Source organism: Mya arenaria, chromosome 3 (genome assembly GCF_026914265.1).
Source record: "Mya arenaria isolate MELC-2E11 chromosome 3, ASM2691426v1".
NCBI classification, from domain to species: domain Eukaryota; kingdom Metazoa; phylum Mollusca; class Bivalvia; order Myida; family Myidae; genus Mya; species Mya arenaria.
This window is the reverse complement of record NC_069124.1, coordinates 8,314,728-8,336,943: the sequence shown is the minus strand read 5'-3', so window position 1 is coordinate 8,336,943 and position 22,216 is coordinate 8,314,728. Positions and strand designations below refer to the sequence as shown.

Here is a 22,216-nt window from a genome sequence, read left to right as displayed (position 1 = left end):
ACTATTGGGAAATGATTGCCGGCTTATGACAGCATTGGCCATAACTTTGACAGCAATAATAATTTTGGGAGAAATAATATATTTTCCAATTGTTGTTTGTATTTAAACTATCAATATATTTTCCAATATTTTTATCGGTGACAAGGATAAAATGAAAATACGGCGACATTTGACTATTTTCCTTTTTGTGAATACTAGGAGGTTAATATTTAAGCTGAGTTCAAGATGTTCCACCATTTTCCACTGTATTAATGTAAAATGAGTCCATGCCACCAGCTTTTGATCAGTTTTTCGCCCTATTTTGTCTCTGGGTATTATTGGGTTATCAGGATTATTTGTAGGTTTCTGTGAGAGAAAAAGTTTAATTGTCGGCAAAAAGTCTTTAAATTTGGTTCCTCAACTACACCGCCTGTTGAAATAAACAGTGTTACATTCTATTTTATAGGTAAAGCCTCGATTTGATGTTTGAAATGGTTGGAGTTGTTGTCTCTGAACACCTATTTTGTCTATAAACACATGTGTTTGCAGTAATCACAGTTTATGTCTCTAACTACCTGTGTTTGGAGTAGTCACAGTTGTTTTAAAAACACATGTGTTTGTAGTAGTCACAGTTGTGTTTGTCGTTGTCACAGCTGTTGTAACTAAACACATGTGTTTGTAGTGGTCACTAATGTAGTATCTTATCACATCGGTATGTGTTATAGTCACTGCTGTAGTCTCCAAATACCTGTGATTATAGAGGTCACAGTTGTTGTCTCTCAACACATGTGTTTGAAGTTGTCACAGCTGTTGTCTCTCAACACATGTGTTTGAAGTGGTCAATGCTGTAGTCTCTAAACACACTTTCATGTGTAATTGTCACTTCCGAAGTATCTTAACACATGTGGTTGAAGTGGTCCAAGCTGTAATCTCTTAACATCTGTGAATGTAGTAGTCACAGTTGTGCTTCTAAACACCGTTAGTTGCAGTATTAACAGTTGTTGTCTCTAAACACATACATGTGTTGTAGTGGTCAATGATGTAGTCTCTAAATACACGTGTTAATGTAATAGTCACAGTTAACACTTGTGTTTGTAAGTCTTCCAACTGTAGTCTCTAAACACTCATGTTTGTAGCAGTCAACATTGTTGCTTCTCAACAACTGTGTTTGTAGTGGTCGCTGCTATAGTCTCTGAACACTGCGTTACAGTGGTTACATCTGCATTCTCTTAACACACTTGCATGTGTAGTAGTCATTGTTGTATTTTCTAAACAAACTAACGTTTAAAGTGGTCAAAATACCCTAAAATCTTACTTTCCTGAATTCCATGTTATTGGTTTAATTTTAAAGGTTTATAATGTTAGGTTTTTTTTCACAAGAGATTTGCAGGATATTATCAATCAAAAATTATTTCATGTTTAGTTTTTATTTATTAGTTATTCAGATATTTTTGAGACAGCTAAGTGTCCTTTATGTACAGGTTGTTCCGAAAACAATGTGAAGCTGAGGCACAGGGTGTTTTAAAAGCTAGTCACAGCTGAACAGCTTTTGTGTCCAAAAACGTCATTTTCTGTACTTACACAGGAAATGACGCCATGAACATATTTCAAACTCATGACGTCATGTAGTCAGGTGTGACGACACCACTTAAAAGAAGTTACAAATAATTATCACAGGATATTATCTCAGTATTCATTATACTTATAAACGGAATTTAAACGATCGTTTTGATAAATTATATTCAATCATTCTGGGTACTACATTTGTGCAGTGCATGTAGTGCGGGAAATGGCATTGCTTTGTCAGTTTGTGTAATTAGGCTCATCAGTGCAGGTGAAACAGGTAGGTCATTTTTGTTATTTTTGATCCGGAAAACAAGCATGTGAAAAAACAATCCGGAACTCGTCACCATATAACAACAAATTTATTCAACGCGCCCAGTTCAGACACCACTAAATACATTTCCTATATATATATTCTATAGTTAATTGGCCAATTTGCTCGCATTGTAACACTGATTTCTTGTCCTTCACAACCCTTAACACCATACATGGGGAAAAATCCACTTTTGTACTAATCATTGACCAATGTAAGACAAAAGGCTACGCTTTTATAAGAAAAACAAAATTGATTGAACGTAATTTGGATGTAACAATGAGTAGGCACTTCCGAATATGTGTCATTTCTCTGGAATAACTATGTAAGTTAGCTCTCATAAATGCGTCGAATAACATTGTGTATTCAATGCAAACTCGTGAAAGATCCAATTACGGTACACGATATGTACGTTTTGCTACTGGGCTTCGCCCAGTGGGTATGCTTGACTAGGAGTAACCGTTTATAAAATGATGTGTTAATGGTGGTTATTTTAATGGTTGCCTGAGGGTTCTGCAATGTGTTAACTCAGTGCCAATTCTGGCCTTTATTTTTCGGCATTCTGCTAATGTTTAAAACGTAGGATAATGACAACCAGAAGTTAGCATATCAACCTTTATTTAAACGTTTCAAAGTACAATATTTAAGACATAAAATTAACAAGAAAAATGGAAGAAACCACAAATAAATAACATTTGTATATTCGAATAAATTTATACATTCAAATTCACATACCATTCAGAGGAATCAACTCTGACAAGAAATGTTACTAAACCCTCCATTGAATATGTTTCCAAGCCGTTTGTTGGTCTACAAAGTTGACTTCTGATAGACGTATGGACCACTCGTGCACGATGCTGAACTTTCGGAACACCCCTCTGCGTGCGAGCACTTTCACGCCAATACACATCGTGGAAAGTTCGGCAGGACTAAAGCCCTTAAAAAAGGCCCGCTGCATTTTGAGAGGGCTATTATTCTCTGACATGATCTTGACCGTTTGTTTCTGAATATTTCCTGGCATAAGGCACAGTTTGGCAACAATGCGTAGTGGCTTCCGGCCTATCTCTGACAGGAGACGTCCGCGTCGCTCTATCTGAATCATGAAACTGTTGTCCACTACCATGTGATTCATGTGGCAGCCAAACCATATACTTGGGGCTATGCTGAAACGAGATTTCGTGTCGAGAGCAACGGAACTGCTGACAATTGACACCGGAATGGACATCTTGCGCATGCGGCCCTGAACAGAAAGACGTTTAAAGGCGGCGAGAATGTCCTCCGACTCGTCATCCTTTATGCTGTATTGAATACTTCCGTGTCTTGAAGTGGTAGGCGTCCTCCGATAGAAGCAACCCTTTAAGGTACCAGAACGCTCAGGATCTTTTTGAAAGTACGTGGCTATCTCCTCGTCGGTGTCCGTGATATCTGCTAAGTACATTGTGACGGGAGCGTTGGTCTGGTACTTCTCTGTATCTATCCGCGGGAAAAGCGTATCGCTGGTTATCTGTAGACGCGAAGACCATACCAGTAGATCAGAGACAGACAGAGCACGTGTTTGGCGTCCATCATAAGATGCCGCGCGTTGCATTGCATTCTCCCTTCCGGTTCTGCAACTCGGTACATGTACACGACGGACTTCCGTGCCTGCTCGGGCGAGCGGCCGGGGATGTAGCGACAGGTCAACTTGGCTACCAACTCTTTTTTGCTTGTCCGGTAGAACTCGGTTGGCATTCATGACTTCAGACGGTTAATTCGAGTCTGCGATTCCTCTCAGAAGTCATGGAATATATAATAAAGCTCGACCAGGTGATAATTAAAGGCAGATACTATTTCAGAACTATGAATTAGCAGGTTTCGTAAGAACAACATCGAAAAATATAAATAGCAAAAGACGGTCTCCTTGAGCACAGCGACTTATTTCAAAAACAACGATCTACTAAATATAAAAAGTATACATATTATGATTTACGTAATCGGTAGCGACTATTTCCTTGTTATCGTTCCGATATGAGAGCTCTAGAAATATTTATAAACACTGATGGCACCCATGGTACAAATATAATTATATAATTCTATTTACGCTGCTGATCTTTTAAAGATATTTCTTGTTATATTTATTGTAACAATTAGTTTTGAAAAAAAAAACTAGATTAGGAGTAAAAAACAAAATGGTATGTGTGCATGTTTTGCATTTGAATATTTATTTAACCGAGGAACAAACACAAGACATATTTACAAATGCAATTTACATTATTATGATTATTATTTACAATGTCACAGGAATTTGACAAATGCACCCGAATGGCCTTAACAGATTTAAAGTCTAGAATAAGATCTCATCAGAATACAGAGGGGAAGAGTAAAACAATAATCAGAGACTGAAGAATCGGAACATGAATCTTCATAATGCTCAGCTTTATAGTTGACCTCAACATTGAACTGAACTGTGCCGGTAGTACGCTCCTCATGAACACACGCACACACGCATGGTGCGAAAACTACCCTCCTTCGGTGCATACAATAAAGTGTTTATTTATATACTTAAAGCTTTAATATACCAAATATTGCAGAACATGTTTCATTTACATTTTAATAATACATATATAATGATTGAATCATGCAAAGTCCTGGATGATGTTGAATATAGACATTATATATAGTAAAGCTCTTAATGAGTGTTAAATATTTCCCTATAGATGCATACTTTTTCTCGTTTTCTTCCAGCAAGTATACGAACATATGTATTCTCTAAACTCGTACTGACTGCAGTCTGACATATAAAACTCCGGTCGTACTCCAAACAATCAGTTGACGACTTATATGATTAAATTTGGTTAATAAATTATAGCTCATTGCTGTCCCATCGATAGAAATAACTGAATAATCTTGCCGCTTGAGTTTGATTTTGTGTAGATGACTTGCATTAATCATCGACTGGGATTTCATGTCACCCACCACTCTGTGTAAATATTATGTACAGTTGGAAATAAGAAAAAGCACCAAAAATGTTCTAAAGGCACAAAACAATTTGAAAAAAAAATGTTCTTGATACATAATACCTCGAACTTCCAGCAAGAATAAATATAACAAGCAGATAATATGACATACATTAAAATGGACTACAATGTATACAGATCTACCTCGAAAGGTGTTGCCGTCGACACCTTTATTTTAACTTACAATCTTATTAACAACGTTCAACAGACTCACCTGCAGAACATACACCTGTTAAAATAATTTTAAGGAACATTCCAGGATATAAATGTACCTAGTCACTCTGGTATATACGTCGAAAGAATAAAACAACTTAAAAGTAACCGAGTCATTGTGGCATATTCAAATTTTATGTAAACACATTATCATTGTTCTAATATTCACGTTGCTTCAAGCCCCGCCATTTTACAGGAAGCACAGCAAATCTTCTGGTAGTATTTATATTGGCACAAGTTGTTTTTAAGCACTTGACGACACTGGACAAAAATGTCTGCGCAACCCGGGTCCGGGGGTCGGCTTGTTACTGGGGCTGACGTCACTGGAAAAGAATATATTTGAATTAAAACACAATCGCTAACACTTTTTCGCGAGTTTTGCTCACCTGAGCAAGTTTTCTGTCGTTCGACAAGCGCTTCAAACACACATCTTTAAACATTTTCTTAACTGGAAACACTCGACCTATTTATTAAAGGTTACATGTGTTGACCACTCCAAATATTATTTAAATGGTTCCGGTTCAGTGCTGTCAAATCTAAAAAAAATTTTTTTATTTCAATCAAAATCGTATTGTCCCCCAATCAAAACCGCTTACAATAAAACTGAATATATAAACAAATAATCAAGTATGTATAAGCTCTATTTGTATGAAGTTTGTTCAACACGTTCATGTTTGTTTGTTTATAAAGGGCAGCGCAAACATGCTGAAAAAATACCAAGATTATTATGTATTTAGCTTAAACTAGTTTCTTTAAGCTCGATTGTAACAAAAGCTGATAGCTTATCACGCTCGACTTCGTTTTTCTATAAAACCCAAACTGACGTCCATTTTGAGAGATCATGAGAAAGGTTCCCTGGTTCGGCTCGAACCCAGAACTTCTTGGGTGAAAGGCGGACACGTATTCCATTACATAACTGTCCCCAATTAAGAGTTTGGAGCAGCTACCAAGCTACCTTCATTTTTACATAGAATGTTTCTTTTTCCTACGACTGATTCCAATAAATTCCATTTTTATACACACTCGTTGAGAATAATTTTGTTCTTTTTCTGCAGAAAATCCATTATAATCAAAGTCAGTCAGTTTGTTCTCCCCACCCTTCTTCATTTATAAGAGTTCACATTATGTTCATGACGGTAAAGTTGGAAGGTAGTTGGGGATTCCAATATTCAACTACCTACTGGTTGCCAGTTGGGGATTCGAAAAATCCGAGTTAGATGTTGATGTTGATATCAAGCTTAAAGACTATTTTCAGTTGGTTATTTGCGAATATCCAACTACCAACTTGGTAGTTGGAAGTTGGGGATTCAGATTGTTTTTTTCTCTTTTATAATATGATGATTAAACACAATAAAGGGTTGGATAAAAGCAGGCAGAAATGAAGCAGTTTATAGTATTAATAACAAACACCAACCTTTTGCTGTGTGCCGGTATTCGTCTGACAGAGGACAAGGCTTCTCCTTGCAAGGGTCGCGCTCTCTGGGTCGCGAGATACGGTCACAGTCGCCGGCCGCACGTCCGTCCGCGTCCATACACCGAATATCACGTGACCGGAATCCCTTCCCACACGTGACTGAGCACTGAAGGTAAAGAGGTTATGGTTTATGGTAAATTGGTTTAAAACGCAATGAAATAGAACTAAAATGGTCCTTCAAAATCTGCAGAAGCTAAACATGAACTAGTTAAAGCAGGTGCAAATCCAAGATTAATGTTGTTAATTTGTTATCCAGGATATGAAACCTGAGAGCCCCTACCATCGTACGTTATGTGGGCCCAGAAGAGCTACCCAGAGGAAAAAATGCGATTATTACTCTAAAATGGTCTTGGTGTACTTGAGACGTATTTGATTTCACAAATCGACATGTATGTTTGCCTATCAGCGAGTGTTTATTTGTATTGATGGAAGAAAATAGAAGGACTACTCCCAGATGCTTGAGTTGACTTAGTACGGTGTATTATAACTTAGCTATTTTTTTTTGTATTTTCATAGAGGAGTTCAGTTTCAAAACAATGGAACAAACTAATGACCGCCTATAAACTGTACGTTTTGACAACTTCACTCAATTGAAGATTAAGGCTTTGTTAAAAATACTTAATGCAAAAATGGTAAATGTCTCAAAACCACAAAAAAGAAAATTGTTCTTTAAAAAAGAACATGAATTATTTATTTCCACCATACTTTTCATATAAAAAGTAAAACTATACTATTTTACCTCTCCCCATTCGCTCATGTACCACGTGGGCCCACATCTGGGCATGTCACATGACATGTAAGTGGGCGGTTTCTCTTCATCGGCGCACGCACTCTCGCCAACTACACTGACACGCCCACTCTGCTTTTGGGCACACGCAATGTCCCGCGTCTGGTAGGACTCACCACACGAAGCATTGCACTGAAAACGAATACGTGTAAAAAAAACATGTATGTTATTTATGACCGTCCCATTGGTCAAGGGATATAATAGTCGTGGTTTATGACTCGGTTATTTCCCTTCTATGTTATAAACTTTTGGACAATACAGTCATGGGTAGCCGCCCTTTGAAACGCTACAGCCATAACAATACATAAACTGTGTTTATGAAAATTGTGGATTTTGACATTAAGATGAAACTTTTAAAAACTTTGAGGTAAATATTGCATAAACAGTTATTTAAACTCGTCACTAGATATAGTTAGATAAAGTATTGATACGTACCCTACATAAGTATTCGATAGTGATGACTTTACAATTATTTCAAATAAAGCATGGCTTAAATTCAGCCAAATGGCCAAAGCGTTACGCTACGAAGAAGCTTGACCTAGAGATAGCCCGAACCGTTCTTTGAGAAAAGATGATTTGTAAGCAAGATTGTTGCACCAAATAAAATTGTGAGTCAAGTGAAATTACTTCATTACTAAAGGTCCATGTTTAAACAATTTGATAGCACTAATTTATGGCGATTAACTAGGAATTTAAAACACTTAATACAGCTCATCGTCGTATTCTTAGTTACTATCTACGTAGCATTGAAAAGAAAGAGGCTAGTCCTGAAGAGGAAGTGCTTCTTTTTCAAATAATCTATTTTCATTTTCACGTTCATCCTTTGTTCACCTCTGACCAGGATCCTGTTAGCCAAAATCCCCCGCAGTTATCGTCCCTGCATGTCTTTTCCTGTATAGGGCGCTCGTAGTCTGGGCAAGCGGTCCGCTCATTTCCGGTGTCTGAGATACAAGTGACGCCCCGAGATAACGTGCCGTAACCACAGGTTGCTTGGCACTGTTAAGGTTGTTTCGAAATATAAAATTTTAGTATGATATATTTTAGTTTCAATGTTGATTTGATGGAAAAAACGGATATAATTCCCAATATACCGTGAAAGTTATAATGTACATGTATGCCTTTCAAGGATTCGTAAAAATGTCTTTCAATCATTTTACTAGCGTACGTTTTAAATATAATGAATGCATGATACTCCATATTAATTCAGGATAGTATGGTGTATAAAAATACAATACAAGAAAACGTTTCATACACATGACTAGTGAACTCCTTGATGTATACTAACCCTTTCCGGCCACTCCGTAAAGTACCAACCGGCAGCGCAAGACCCCGCCTCACATGTTCGCTCATCACGACCGGGGTGGGACGATCCACACTGGGAGCTGCCTACATCGACACCGTCTGACGTCATACACCTGAAGTCACGCACCTGCGTTCCTACCCCGCACGTGACACTGCATTTGCTCCAGACAGTTGGCTGCCAACTTAAACAAATGCCAATGGCTGTACTTACTATAATTGAGGTAATAATAATAATAATATAGTATATATGATATAAATAATAAGAAAAACTCATTACCTGTCCAAGAGCATGTGACATTTTTGGACTTTCAAGCGCTTAATACTAAGATTGGCATAAACATAAAACGTCAATTTCCGTTGAACTTAATAACCACTTCACTTCATTCGTCTAGAGTTATAAGTGACGAGTGTTCCAGGTACATTAGGACAATTTTACTACTGACCCCAAATCACAGCTTAAATTCAAGGACGGGTGATATGGTCGCAGACTTTTTATAAGGAAGAGTGCAGTTATAACAGAGAAAGGACAATGCCAATAGTACCAGAGGAAGAAGTAACGCTGTAATACCAGAGGAAGGAGAGGAAGCGTTATTCCAGAGAAAGGACAATGGCTTTAGTACCAGAGGAAGAAGTAACCTCTGTAATAACAGAGGAAGGAGAGGAAAGTTGATACTAGAGGAATGACAGTGACAGTAGTGCCAGAGGAGGAAGTAAAGCTATAATACCAGATGGAGGAGAGGAAAGTTGATACTAGGGAAATGACAATGTCAGTAGTACCAGAAGAAGAAGTAAAGATGTAATACCAGATGGAGGAGAGGAGAGGTGATACTAGTGGAAGGACAATGGCAGTAGTACCAGCGGAAGAAGTAAAGATGTAATACCAGATGGAGGAGAGGAAAGATGATACTAGTGGAAGGACAATGTCAGTAGTACCAGCGGAAGAAGTAAAGATGTAATACCAGATGGAGGAGAGGAAAGATGATACTATTGGAAGGACAATGGCAGTAGTACCAGCGGAAGAAGTAAAGATGTAATACCAGATGGAGGAGAGGAAAGATGATACTATTGGAAGGACAATGGCAGTAGTACCAGAGGAAGAAGTAAAGATGTAATACCAGATGGAGGAGAGGAAAGGTGATACTAGTGGAAGGACAATGTCAGTAGTACCAGAGGAAGAAGTAAAGATGTAATACCAGATGGAGGAGAGGAAAGGTAATACTAGGGGAAGGACAATGTCAGTAGTACCAGAGGAAGAAGTAAAGATGTAATACCAGATGGAGGAGAGGAAAGGTGATACTAGTGGAAGGGTAATGTCAGTAGTACCAGAGGAAGAAAGATGAAGAGCTGTTATAGCAGAGGAAATAGAGGAAGAAGGGTAATACCACAACAAGGAGATAAGCAGTAGTACCAGGGGATAAAGAAGAGCTGTAATACCAGGGGAAGGACAATTAAAGTAGAACGAGGAAGATGAAGAACTCTAATAGCAGAGGAAGAAGCGTATTGGTAATACTAGAGGAAGGAGATGAACAGTTGAACCAGAGGAAAGAGATGAGTACTAACTTGAGGAGGGAGAAGAGGACCAATACATGAGGACCGAAAACAACACTAGCACCAGAGGAGAAAGAAGAACAGTCATAAAAAGGAAAAAGAACATGAGTAGTTCAAGAGGAAGAACATGAGTTATAACAGATGACGGACACGATGACTAACTTATAGTGTAAGGAGAAGAGGAGTAATGCCAGAGAAAGGAGAAACGGATTACTACCAAAGAAAAGAGAAGAGGAGTACCTGATTCCGACAAAGAGGAATGTTACCAGAGGAAGAAAAATATGAATTACCAGAGAAAAATTAATATCGGATGAAAGCGAAGAGCACTTCTATTAGAGGAAGGAGAAGACAAGTAGTACCAAAGGAAGGAGGAATGCATTAGTATCAGAGGAAGGAGAAGAGCGGTAGTACTAGAGAAATATGAACAAGAGAAATACAAAATACAAGAATCTTTATTTAAAGTCGGGTATGTGTTAACAACAAGCATTAGCTCAGTGAGCTATTTTCCGACAAACCTGACGAGGAAGATGAAAATACAAGAGGAAGGAGAAAAGAGTAACACCAGAGAAAGGAGAAAACTGAAAAGCAACAGTACCAGAACAAGAAGATTATGAATAATACCAGAGGATATTCCAGAGGAAGGTGAAAAAGCAGTCATACCAGAGGGAGAGGGACCGGTTATACCAAGGAAAGGTGAAGAGCAGTATCAGAGGAAGGAGATGATGAATGATACCAGTACCAATAGTACCAGAAGTGGCAGAAGATTGATACCAGAGAAAGGAAAAAAGTCATTATACCAGCAGAATGAGAAGATAAGCAAGAAGACAATAGACACCATTGGAGAAGATACTGCTAAAGGAGAGAATGCGGAGACAGTAGAAAGATTGAAAGAGAACAGAGTTTTGCACAAAATAATGAGAAGACGTAAATGTTACCTTGGTGGACATGGCCCATAGTTACAGGGTATTGGCGTGTCGTCAGGTCTCTCTTGGTCGCCACAGAATTGTCTCTCCACCGCGACACCCTTGTCAGTGGCGACACACTCAAGTACCGGGTTCTTCTTACCTAGAAAATAAAACACACCAGCTTTGGGCTTAAAAAGCCTTCATGCTGAAGTTCATAATCTTTTGCTTTTGCATTTAACACGCTTGATTTTATTTCAGACGAAGCATATTCTAGCGGTTAATGACGTTTTATGTTATAATATAATATTCTTGAGCAGTGTTAATATAACAAAGGAAAGTAGTGCAACACGACTTTATTTTTTGAGTAAAAAGTATGGGCAAGGACGAGTTTTGCCTGAGCCTTTACCCGCCCCACATGTCCGGCTACATTCTGAATGCGAGGTAATCTGCCAGGAATAAAGAGAGGGAATATTGTTATCGCTCCGGTACATATCTCCGACAGCTTCCTCTGTCCCCTCTGTCATAACGTCTCTGTCCTCCTCCTCCTCCTCCTCCTCCTCCTCGTCCGTCACCTCCAGTGAGTCGCCATCCGCCTCCGATATAACACCCGTCTTGGATGCCTGCTGCAATGAATTACTTTTACCTTTGAATAAAAAATAGAACACACTATGAATTTTCTTTTATATACACGAAGAAAGACTATGCTCGTATGCTGATATATGCACGGTAATCGACCAGAACTATTTCTCTAAATCCCTTTCCCTATTTTTCTTCAGTTTCATAGCAGTAAAATACATAAAATACTATATAAATCTACATCTAGTAAAGGGGCTTTTCCCCGCAAAATGCAATCAAACGCCAAGCGCACATGGGCCCTGTTCCCTAACCTGTAAAACATACCAGCGCGTCTGTCCTCTCGGTGACGTTTGTGATAAGAATAGGTGCTTGCTCCTCTACAATGATCACGTGTCTATGTTCATGTTCGTCTGTTTCCGTGGTGTCGCCGGAGGTCGGCGTTGTCGTTTCCCCGTCTGCTAAGAATACATGGAACTCAGTTGTGTGTAAACGCTTGTTTTCTTATTAGAATTTAGCTATTTACAGCATGACCAGTCACGAGGGTCCTTCAAAAAGTTTTATCTAAATGAAATAACATGCTTATATCACCATTTTACTCAAACTTGGAACATAATGGTCAAGCCTTTATCTACGAAACGTAAACATTTTGTATACAAAATAAGGTAATGAAAAGGTTATTTATTTTGGAAGTAGTACATCCGTTTACACTGGCAATGTTTGGACTGTGTAATAAAGAAAAAACTTATTAAAGTAATAACGTTAAAAATTCCCTTGTCAAAACACGTCTATGAAGAGTTGACTAGTATAAATGAATTTTTATTCAGGGTGATTATGATTTTTAGACAGACTTATATAATTAAAGTTGGTATATCTAGTATTAAAGATGGCCACTGTAATGAACGGAAAGAATCACCTTTGAATTTGAGTTTTGGCGAGCTACGCAAAAAGAGCGGGCGTACGTCAGCCGCAATAAGGCCGATGTACGCCCGCTCAATTTTCTGTAGATCATCAAAATATGACTCTAACTTATTAAGTGCTTCGGTGCATTTGTCAGAATTGATGGACGTAAAATAATTGAAAAGAAAATTTGAAAAATCCTCGTTTGTCATTGGCCCGAACAAAACATCAAAGTATGTTGTTGCTGTGACGGGAATGGTAAAATGAGATGTTTCGCTTAATTTCTTTAAGTATCTCTTAAGCGGGAGGGATTTCAGAATGGAAAATATTCATTATTCTTATTAAGAAAATTGAAATTAAAACGGGTTTTCTCCTATTTAGGTCAATTTCCAAGCCTATGCATATAAGAGCGTGGTGTTATTGTTGGATTAAAAAATGAAATTAAAATTAAACTTCAACTATCTGCACTAGATTTGATTTTGGTTCCATTTTCTTATGGTATAGTCTCGAAAAGTGCTTTTTGTGCTGAAATATAATACTAGAAATAAAATTTGAAGTAGAAATGGTAAAACATGTTCCAAGGGAAGAATACTCGGACGGTTTTTAACAAAGACTAGAATGATTTCAGGTAAGTGAACAGGGGGCATATATTGAGGGCTTATAACAAATCTGTACGTGAGTACATTGTATTGTACACCATATTACATAACTTTTTGAAGGACCCTCGTACTGCCCAATATTCGTTTACATCGTATATGACCTTTAACATAGATTATTGTAATTATTACAAGTGTTAGTCCACGGAGCATGCACGTTTAATTCAGACGACTTATTATTTGCATGCCTATGTTATAATGCATTTTGACAATATTAAAAATTAAAATTTTCCAAAGCGTGTTTTCTTTTGGTGATATAGAGGTATACAAATTAATCAAATTCAAATAAAGGACACAACATTTCATTGCAACAGCAACTTATATTTTGACCAAATTGTAAGCTGAAGTACCAAAAAGTACCATCTGTGCGGTCATGATCAAATCCATTATCACTGTCCACACCGTGCGCATGCGCGTCATGCTTTTTGGCGGGAAATTTGAATTTGAAATCGTGTGAAAATATTGGTTTCTTCTCTTTTGTTAGTGTTGTTTGTTCCTTGTGTCCGTAATTTGTTCCTGGAATGCGACCTGAAAGTGCAAATTGGGGTAAGTTTTTAAGCCACAAGTTATAAGCTATAAGTTATTAGCGCTAGTCGAGATTTTAGGGAGGGGTGTTTCCATACACTGTTTAAACACGACAAAAAGCAAGGTTAAGACAATGTCTACATTATGCAGATACAATGACAAATAGTATCACAGCAATTAAACCCTATATATTACTATCAAGACCATTAATTAACCATTTAAATTAATTGAACTAATAGAATGTCGAACTTTAAATCCAGTATTTTGATTTTCATTTAAGATAACTGGCTGAAACAAAACAAACAATTTAACAGGCACCTATAAACATAACAGATAACGATAGGGTTTGCTTAAGTTTTTGTTATTAACAAAACATCAAAAATATCCAATGAAGTTTTGAATATTGAAGCCCTGTTAGGCCATATAATTCACAAATCAATTTTTCACATTTTTTGTGAATTTTGTGTTGGATAGGAAAATTCACACACGTATTAAAGCACATGTTTTACTCTTTCATTGGTCTTTTTTATCAACGAGCATATTTTGCAATCGACGTTCTGTGCTTGGTTTCTTATGATATTTAATCAAAGTAATGTTATACATATATGATCGAAATCAAAAAGACAAGCCAAACAGGCAATTGGTCTTGAGTGCGACACACCACCTGCACACCTGTTGGATGGGATGATGTACCTACACCGACCCCTCTTCTAACGTCCATTGTTCAAGTGAACTTTAAATGCCAATATGGTGTTTGGCATGATAACAAACACCAGCAAACACCATTTTTTACTGAAAACCTGAACACGACGTTTAGAGTTTATAGTTAACATTTCAGGAGAAAGAGGTTGCACACCCCAAATAACAAATCTTGGTTATAAAGGTATGAAAGGCAAACACTCTGTTAAAATCCCTTAAGGGAACATTGCAAAAACATGCTTTTCTAAGAAATAACTCGGTCTTCGGGTGTTTTTATATATGTGCAACTGTCAATCAAATTATATACGAATGGTATACCAATGTGTTTAAGTCAAGCGATTGCACGTTTTGCAAAGTAATCGACATACAGACACATAAACGGACAGACAGACGGACGAATAACAAACGAAATAATACTTCACTAGCCGCATTAACTTCCAGATGTATGAAATGTAGAAGAAATATGTAGGACAACATTGTGAAAAATGTGTTTTGCTATGTGACCACCCTATTTGACAGAACTCATTTTTCACAACTCGATTTTTGAAATTCGTAATCGATTCATGGAATTCGTGATCACATATTTCACAATATTGTGAAAAATGTTATTTATAAATTTTGAGTTCCATCAAAGCCCAATCTGACGGTTTTCGAAAAGCTGTCTAGCGATTAAGGTATTTCGAAGGTGAATTTGTAATTCATGAAAAATAAACATCAAAATATAACTCCTTCTAATTAAACATAAAGTTGGTAAAAAGAGATCACGTCTTTTGGGGTTGAGTTTCGGTTTTTGTAATTTATTAATGTAAATAATTTATTGAAATGCTCTTTGCTGTGCATTGATCAACCTTTTTAACAGATGCAATAAGGTATAATGGCCGGATCCACAAATGCCGAATGTGTCCACGGTAAGAATTGCGTATTGCTGTTTTTCAAACAATGTAAAAGTAAAATAGAACAGAACAGAATTTATTATATGCAAAGGTAAGAGTTGTTTTGTGTGACACATACATAATTTACAAATATACAATAAAAGCTATATTAAAAAATAACGTTTAATTAACATTTAAATGATGAACTGAAATAGTACTATTGCTAATCATCGAACTGTCATAAACATACTAACTTGACAAATATTACTTTGGATTATCATATATAATTTATGTTGGAACAAAAAAGTACACTTCATTAAGCACTGACATAAACGCATATAATGTTTAATATTTAAACATTTCAGATATTTGGGGGGAATTAAGCAGTTGAACATATCTAACTCTATAACAACTTGTCTTTATAAATGATGGTGCACAGTTAAACACAAATGGACTAAATCGTTCTCTGTTTCATTTGAATCACAAACTTAACAATGATGTACGTTCCGCCACACCTGCAGTATGTTTTCTTCAACTATGACAACGTTAACGTCATTTTAGCAATTCTAAGACATCTTGACACAATTTTATCTCAATAGGATTCTCCATACACAGTGAAACAGAACGGAAAAGAACACTATTTTATTGACATTTCCTTGCCATTGTTGTAGACAATGTTAATTGGTTTTATTTACGTTTATCTATGAACTACTTTACCATACATAATACAAACAACAACCATATTAGTATATACTGTATGTATAAATTGCTAACGTTAAACAAGAGGCATTCGTTGATGAATAACAATATAAATCCGACTGCTAAGGACATAACAACATAAGACAATGGAACAAAAAGACATACGTTAGCAAAACGTTGATAGTACTTGGAAAGGTTGGTACAAAATCTTACCTCCCTCTATATAGACCACGGGGGCAATATCCTCATCCTGACCCGAGGGTGTGAGATTCTGGCCCGGGCGTGGGGGATATTGGCTCTGGGATGGGACCCGAGTTTCAGGGATGTTGTAGGAGTACCGGATACCGGTGTTGTCCGAATATGCTAACACCTGAATAAATTAAAGAAACAATATTAAAGAGTGCATATACATAAAAAGTAGCTAGAAAGAAGTCAAAAGCTTCCTTTCTGCACCATATCGGCCACTGTCAAGTCATTTACATCAGTTGATGTCCACCACCATGTGATGGCCAAATTACGATCAGTGCAAAAATCATTTGTTTTATTTTTCAGTTCTTTATTATGTTTTACTTATAAGTCAAGGTAAGATCAAACGGTGTTTATATAATTTTACAAAGGTGTGAATTAACTTTATATTAAAATGTTATAAAAATTCGCTAGCAAAAATCGATATTTGAAAATCACAATCGAAAATCGCGACTTAGGAGGCTAAACGATCGATTCTCATCAACACACGATCATTTCAAATCCTATCGGTCGTATTGCCGGTGTAAGACCATAATTTATTTATATAATGTACAAATTTATTGAAAAATAGTTTAAATTATGCACACATTAATGTAATTTGTCTTTATACTTTAATTGTGAGTAACGGTATTGCGAGTTATATTGATGATTATGAAACCGATTTTTTCTAAAGAGTAATTCATAATATTAAGTTTGATGCTTAACATGGGAAATGTAGTAATATTATATTTGAGTGTATAGATTTTTAGTAACTCAAATATGCTTTTTTCTCCCACCTCTGATAAGTAGATCCATTAATTTAACCATGCTAGAAATTCTTATCTTGCCCACGGGCGAAGATAAAATGCCCGTATGGAACTTCTTTTAATGGTCACCAAATTGTAATTACCTCCCTTGTTGAAGACTGTCGTCTGTAGCGCATCATGGAAACCTTGTCTGGTGGCAATATTTAGAACGCGAGTTAATTATTTCTCGCTTCAAATGTCACCAGAAAACAGTTTTCACGCACCTTTCAAGAAATAATGCTTCACTCTTCTTAGAACTATTTAAAGACCGATCAGACCATTTACATACCCTGAATCACTGCGCGAATATCCATGACAACCACGAATTATTGCATATCCGTACGCAATTATTTTCACTAAGCACAAAATAGTTAGATAAGATAAGATAAGATAAGATAAATTTTATTTTAAGTCGGCAAGTCAGAAATAACAATACAACATAAGCGACAAGCGTTTTTGAACCGACTATAACAATAGTATACATGTTGAACCACAATATCATGGTAAGAAAGCTGTAAAATAATTTCCGGCAAAAAAATACATTTTTACTTAATTTTGTTTAACTGAGGTGGGAGAAAAAGCATCTACCATAGCCGCTCGTGTAAGATAGGTTCATCCCGACCCTCGCGCAGGGTGTTTTGCGGAAACTCGGTAAACCTCGTTTCCGCAAAACACCCTACGCTCGGGTCGGAATGAACCTATCTTACACTCTCGGCCATGAAAGATACTTATAATCAGCTATATCACAATTCACTATACAAGTCTGATAGTCCAAACTCGTGTCTACATAGTGATAGCTAAGGTTCAAGTAGAGTCACGCTTAAACTCCACCCAGGATACAAAGGGTAACTGCATTACAAGATGTATCACCAGCTAAATTGGTCAAGTGTTTTGTTTTGTCTGTGGTGACTTAAGCACGTGATTAATATCATTTGTGAAACTCGTTAAAATAGATTGTCAGGCAATTAACATGCAAAAATGTGTATCATTATATACTGTCAATATATTCAGACTGTCTCATTAAGAAAGAAAAATAGTTTAAATTATTGGTTTAACCATCACTTATTCCCCTAACCATGAGGTCAATAGCGGCGTCCGTGGGTCCCTCCGCTCGGATGCACTCATCTGGACACTCCGGTCCTCGCTGCCGCTCGTATGTTAACACCGCCCCTGCTCCCGGATGCTCCCCGAACCGACTCAACCTAAAATCGGTGTTGAGATGCAGCGACCCGTCCGTTGCCTTACAAGCTTAAAGGGCGAAAACATATTCCCTGAGAATATACAATGTAAAACATGGGAATGACTCGAGTGAATATGAGCTCAAATCTTCAATCCAAAAGACTTTTATTTGTGAAAGTGTTCATATATTTTAGCACAAAGTAAGTTCTTAGTTCTCAGAAATGAATTATAAACGGTAATATGTTAGTTTGGGTATTATACAAAGATAAGCATGGTTATTTCCAAATCAAAAGGTTCATTATTTAATCATTTTCAAAAACAAGCACATGCTATTTCACTTTATCTGATATGTGTAACTATTAGTTCAGCCGATCAAAACATAGTTTACCTAAATAATTTCTAGATGTAGGCGACAGTTCTCTGACAAAAATATTCGTTGCGCCTCTTGGAATCGTTGCAAACGTATGATACCCGAATTTGACGTCATCGGAAAACGTTAGATCGACGCCACTACATGACGTTCCATCGCCGCCGCATACGCCACAAGAGTCAACGTCGACGCCAGAATCTACAACTTTATCACAGCCAACGGCCTGAAAATAATATGTACAATAGTATAATAAAAATAATATTACCGCTATTGAACTAAGTTATACAATCCTAGGGCAATGCTATTTTGGTCGCTTATACCCCGGTCACATCCACGCTACGAGCTCCGTACGAGGTTTTCAAACGGAATTTTGCAAAATCACACGGAGTCTTGACAGACATCGTTGATTGTTGCGAGCATCGTATGGATTATTTTAACTCGAAGAGGACTCGGTGAAAATATTTTACCAAGCTCCGAGTTGTCGCCAAGCTTATAAACAATCTTAGTCGGGAGCAGCTCGCAAAGGCCCCGATAGAGCTCTTACGGCCATCGCACGATGTCTGTGCGGATATGGAACACCGAGATGCCCGTTAAAGCTTGCCGGTGCTCGCACCAATATTGCAGGGGAGTCACAAGGGCAACACACGATGTCCGTACGAGAAAACGGACATCGGGCGGGGAACTTGCGATGTTCGCACGGGGCTTGTTACGTTCGCCGTACGGGCTCCGTACGACATCCTTGACGGTTAAAGTTTGTATAAGACCAGGTATATCTTGCACAAAGAACTGTCGAGGCGTGGTGCAGGATGGCAATTGTACGATAGCGTCACAGACTGTTGCACTTATTAACTAGCTAAAAATGAGAATTTTCAGATATCGCTGAAATGGTTTATTCTTGTCATACGAACACCTTGCGGACACTGTACGAGCGCCGTTCGAACGCACGAGCACCATACAACGAACGACTTATTTATGATCTCCCTACGGATATCCTACGATAACATCCTTCAAGAGATCGTACGGGGCCCATAGGCATGTGACCAAAAGCTATGATTGCACGGAGTCCGTACGATTTTAAAAGTTAGTGGAATTCTATCAATCGTACGGAACTCGTTCGGATATATGACCTAGGCAGAATTTATGGACAAAGGGAAAAATCAACCTTACGTGAAGCTCAGGGGCGTACCTAGAGATACTCTGGTACGCCCGATGGTGCAACTCAGTCTTGAAGGCTTATGGGTAGTGAATACATGCAACGTTTAACCCGATCAAGATTATATTTAATTTCACTGTGTTTTAGGCGTTTGGAATGCTTCAAAATGATTCTTTCATTACTGCTTTAAACAGTTCCTACGGAGGAAACATCCCTTCCGCTCTCATTCAATATAATATTTTGCGTCCAAACTAATATACCATTGTCCGAATAACATAGTTGATGCCGTGTGATACTGCTCTATTTTGTAGACGGCATAAAGCAACATAGGCCCTGCTAAGGTTTTATACACGTACATGTATAGATGGTTATTATTTTACGTACTAATAGTTATGATCCCTGCATACTGTCCAAATACTGTACCCGATTACCAATAATAAACATACGTTATATATATATATATTATATCCATGTTGTTGCATATATTTTAACATGAATTAGTAATAAAACGAGTTTTGAGTTGAGTTGAACAAAACTTCACATATGCACGGCTCACCCTACATCGAGTGTAAAATTCAAAGTGCTTTAGGTACACCCCTGAATGTGTTTATTAAAAAAATATGTTCTGGCATTCTTGGGCATTTAAATTTCTTGCAAAATTGTTCAGTAGTTAAATGTACTTCATTGGTTGTCCGGTTTTTTAAAACGGACACTCCGGGTCCCCCACAGCACAAGACCACACCCTCGCACACGACGTGCCAACGACAGTTCTTTGGCATAACGTAATATAGCTTCCTCAGTGATTATTTGGAATTATTTTAACTGTCTGTACCTTGCAAATTGGGAAAAAAGTTGACTTGGAATATACAAATCAGGCCAAAATAGCTAATATAATGGCAAATATACATGTTTTAACTTTTTTATGCATACATTATGCTGTGAAAGAGTAAGTCTTCTCAAGATTTTGTTTATATTTCAATAAATTCATTTAATCATGAATGTCACCTGCATTTATCAAATTGGGAAAAGAAATATAAAATTTTGGGGAAAATGGACAGTTTTTCGCAAGGGGAAACAGCCTTCTAAAGGTAGTAATTGCATAAAAAAATCACTGTTCCTTCACACTCTTTGTAAAACAAATATAGTTCAAACTAAAGTATTAAATGCAAACGTGCCAGAAACTGTGCAAAGTGCATCATGTTGATAATTAGGATGACAAGAATTCCTGGAATAACATTCATATCCATTGCAAATGCGTTCAGATTGCCGATCTTATGAAAACATAGACGCTGTGTGTTACATCTCGTTAGCATGTCTGCACTGCAGGATTTCAAGTAATGAGTTTCACACGATGCACAATGAGAAGTGCTTGTGAAAAAACATGTGGATGTATTGGGCCTTACATTATATTTAAAGTATTAGTCGAAACCCGTTGGCTCGATATCGATTGTCTCGATTTCTTGGCTCGAACGTGATACAAAGTATCGTTGTTTTTAAAAAAAACAAAACTATGCATCATTCCCGTTTGGCTCGATATTTGCGAGGCTCGAAGCATTCAGGCCGGTCCAAACGGGTTTCGACTGTACATGATTATTCAACCAAATGTAACGAAATTAACGTAAGACTGAATGAAAGGTGATTTATCTTATTCAACATACTGCTGTATAATAGGGAAATCATATTTTAATGCTCAGCCCTTGGTAAGTATAGATACCAAATTTACTTGATGTATGCAGATATTGAGTTAGTTCTCTATTAAGGAATAACCTCATTCTGATGTAATCCGAATTGTCTATCATCAGAAAAATAAGCAGGGTAATTAAATATATAAAACTATATTGAACTAGATGGTTGATTTTGTAATAAAAACAAGATGTTTCCCCTTATGGTTGTCTTATTCAGTTCCACGATATTTGACATTGGGAGATAATAAATATGGAAAAGACTAGAACGCTTGTGACCTTGAACCGAGCTGGTTCTAACTTGCGCTCTGCCCTTCGTCTTAATATGGTGAACATTTGTGGGCAGTTATTTCAAGCCTCTTCAAGGGGATCAAAAGTTATGGAGCGAACACGCTTTGCGGTGGACGGACGGACAACTCGAGCAAAAACATTACGTTTTCCCTTTTAGGGAGATAGAAATACAGGCCTACAGTAAAACGCTCATGCGACAGTCAACTCATCACGTGACCTCTCTGCTGACATTGCCGAAGCAGAGTAGATGATATCCTCCTGCATTTCTCAAAATCCTCGCTATCCACCGTTTTGGGTATATACTCCATGAATAACACTGCCCTTCGTTTTGTCAGCCTGATTAGTTGGCCTCGGCCGCTTGGGATCCTAACACCAAGAGAAACAGGTGGAGGATCTAGCATCAGGGGGCGGTTTAGCGTAGTGCAGCCAGATTTTTCATCGGCGATTGCAAGAACACAAGTAGCACCATCAAGATGATATGATATCCGACCATGATGTTATTGCAG

The 22,216-nt window shown here is 37.5% G+C and overlaps 1 protein-coding gene across 7 annotated transcripts in view; it reads right to left on the bottom strand.

The window, feature by feature from the left end:
- Positions 1-4,029: 4,029 nt before the first annotated feature.
- LOC128227761 (ADAMTS-like protein 4) overlaps positions 4,030-22,216 on the bottom strand; it is a 74,464-nt gene continuing 56,277 nt past the window's right edge. For 3 of the 7 annotated variants that reach the window (XM_052938581.1, XM_052938577.1, XM_052938580.1), the window contains exons 7-18: positions 18,603-18,807; positions 18,111-18,283; positions 16,218-16,374; positions 13,570-13,737; positions 11,981-12,114; positions 11,487-11,703; positions 11,111-11,240; positions 8,611-8,809; positions 8,157-8,321; positions 7,278-7,457; positions 6,479-6,644; positions 4,030-5,387 (exon numbers count right to left, since the gene is read on the bottom strand). In XM_052938581.1, coding sequence (XP_052794541.1) covers positions 5,230-5,387; positions 6,479-6,644; positions 7,278-7,457; positions 8,157-8,321; positions 8,611-8,809; positions 11,111-11,240; positions 11,487-11,703; positions 11,981-12,114; positions 13,570-13,737; positions 16,218-16,374; positions 18,111-18,283; positions 18,603-18,807 — 2,052 coding nt within the window. In that variant the 3' untranslated portion in view covers positions 4,030-5,229. The remainder of the gene's footprint in view (positions 5,388-6,478; positions 6,645-7,277; positions 7,458-8,156; positions 8,322-8,610; positions 8,810-11,110; positions 11,241-11,486; positions 11,704-11,980; positions 12,115-13,569; positions 13,738-16,217; positions 16,375-18,110; positions 18,284-18,602; positions 18,808-22,216) is intronic. The other 4 variants (XM_052938579.1, XM_052938578.1, XM_052938582.1 and 1 more) reach the window with 4 other exon arrangements.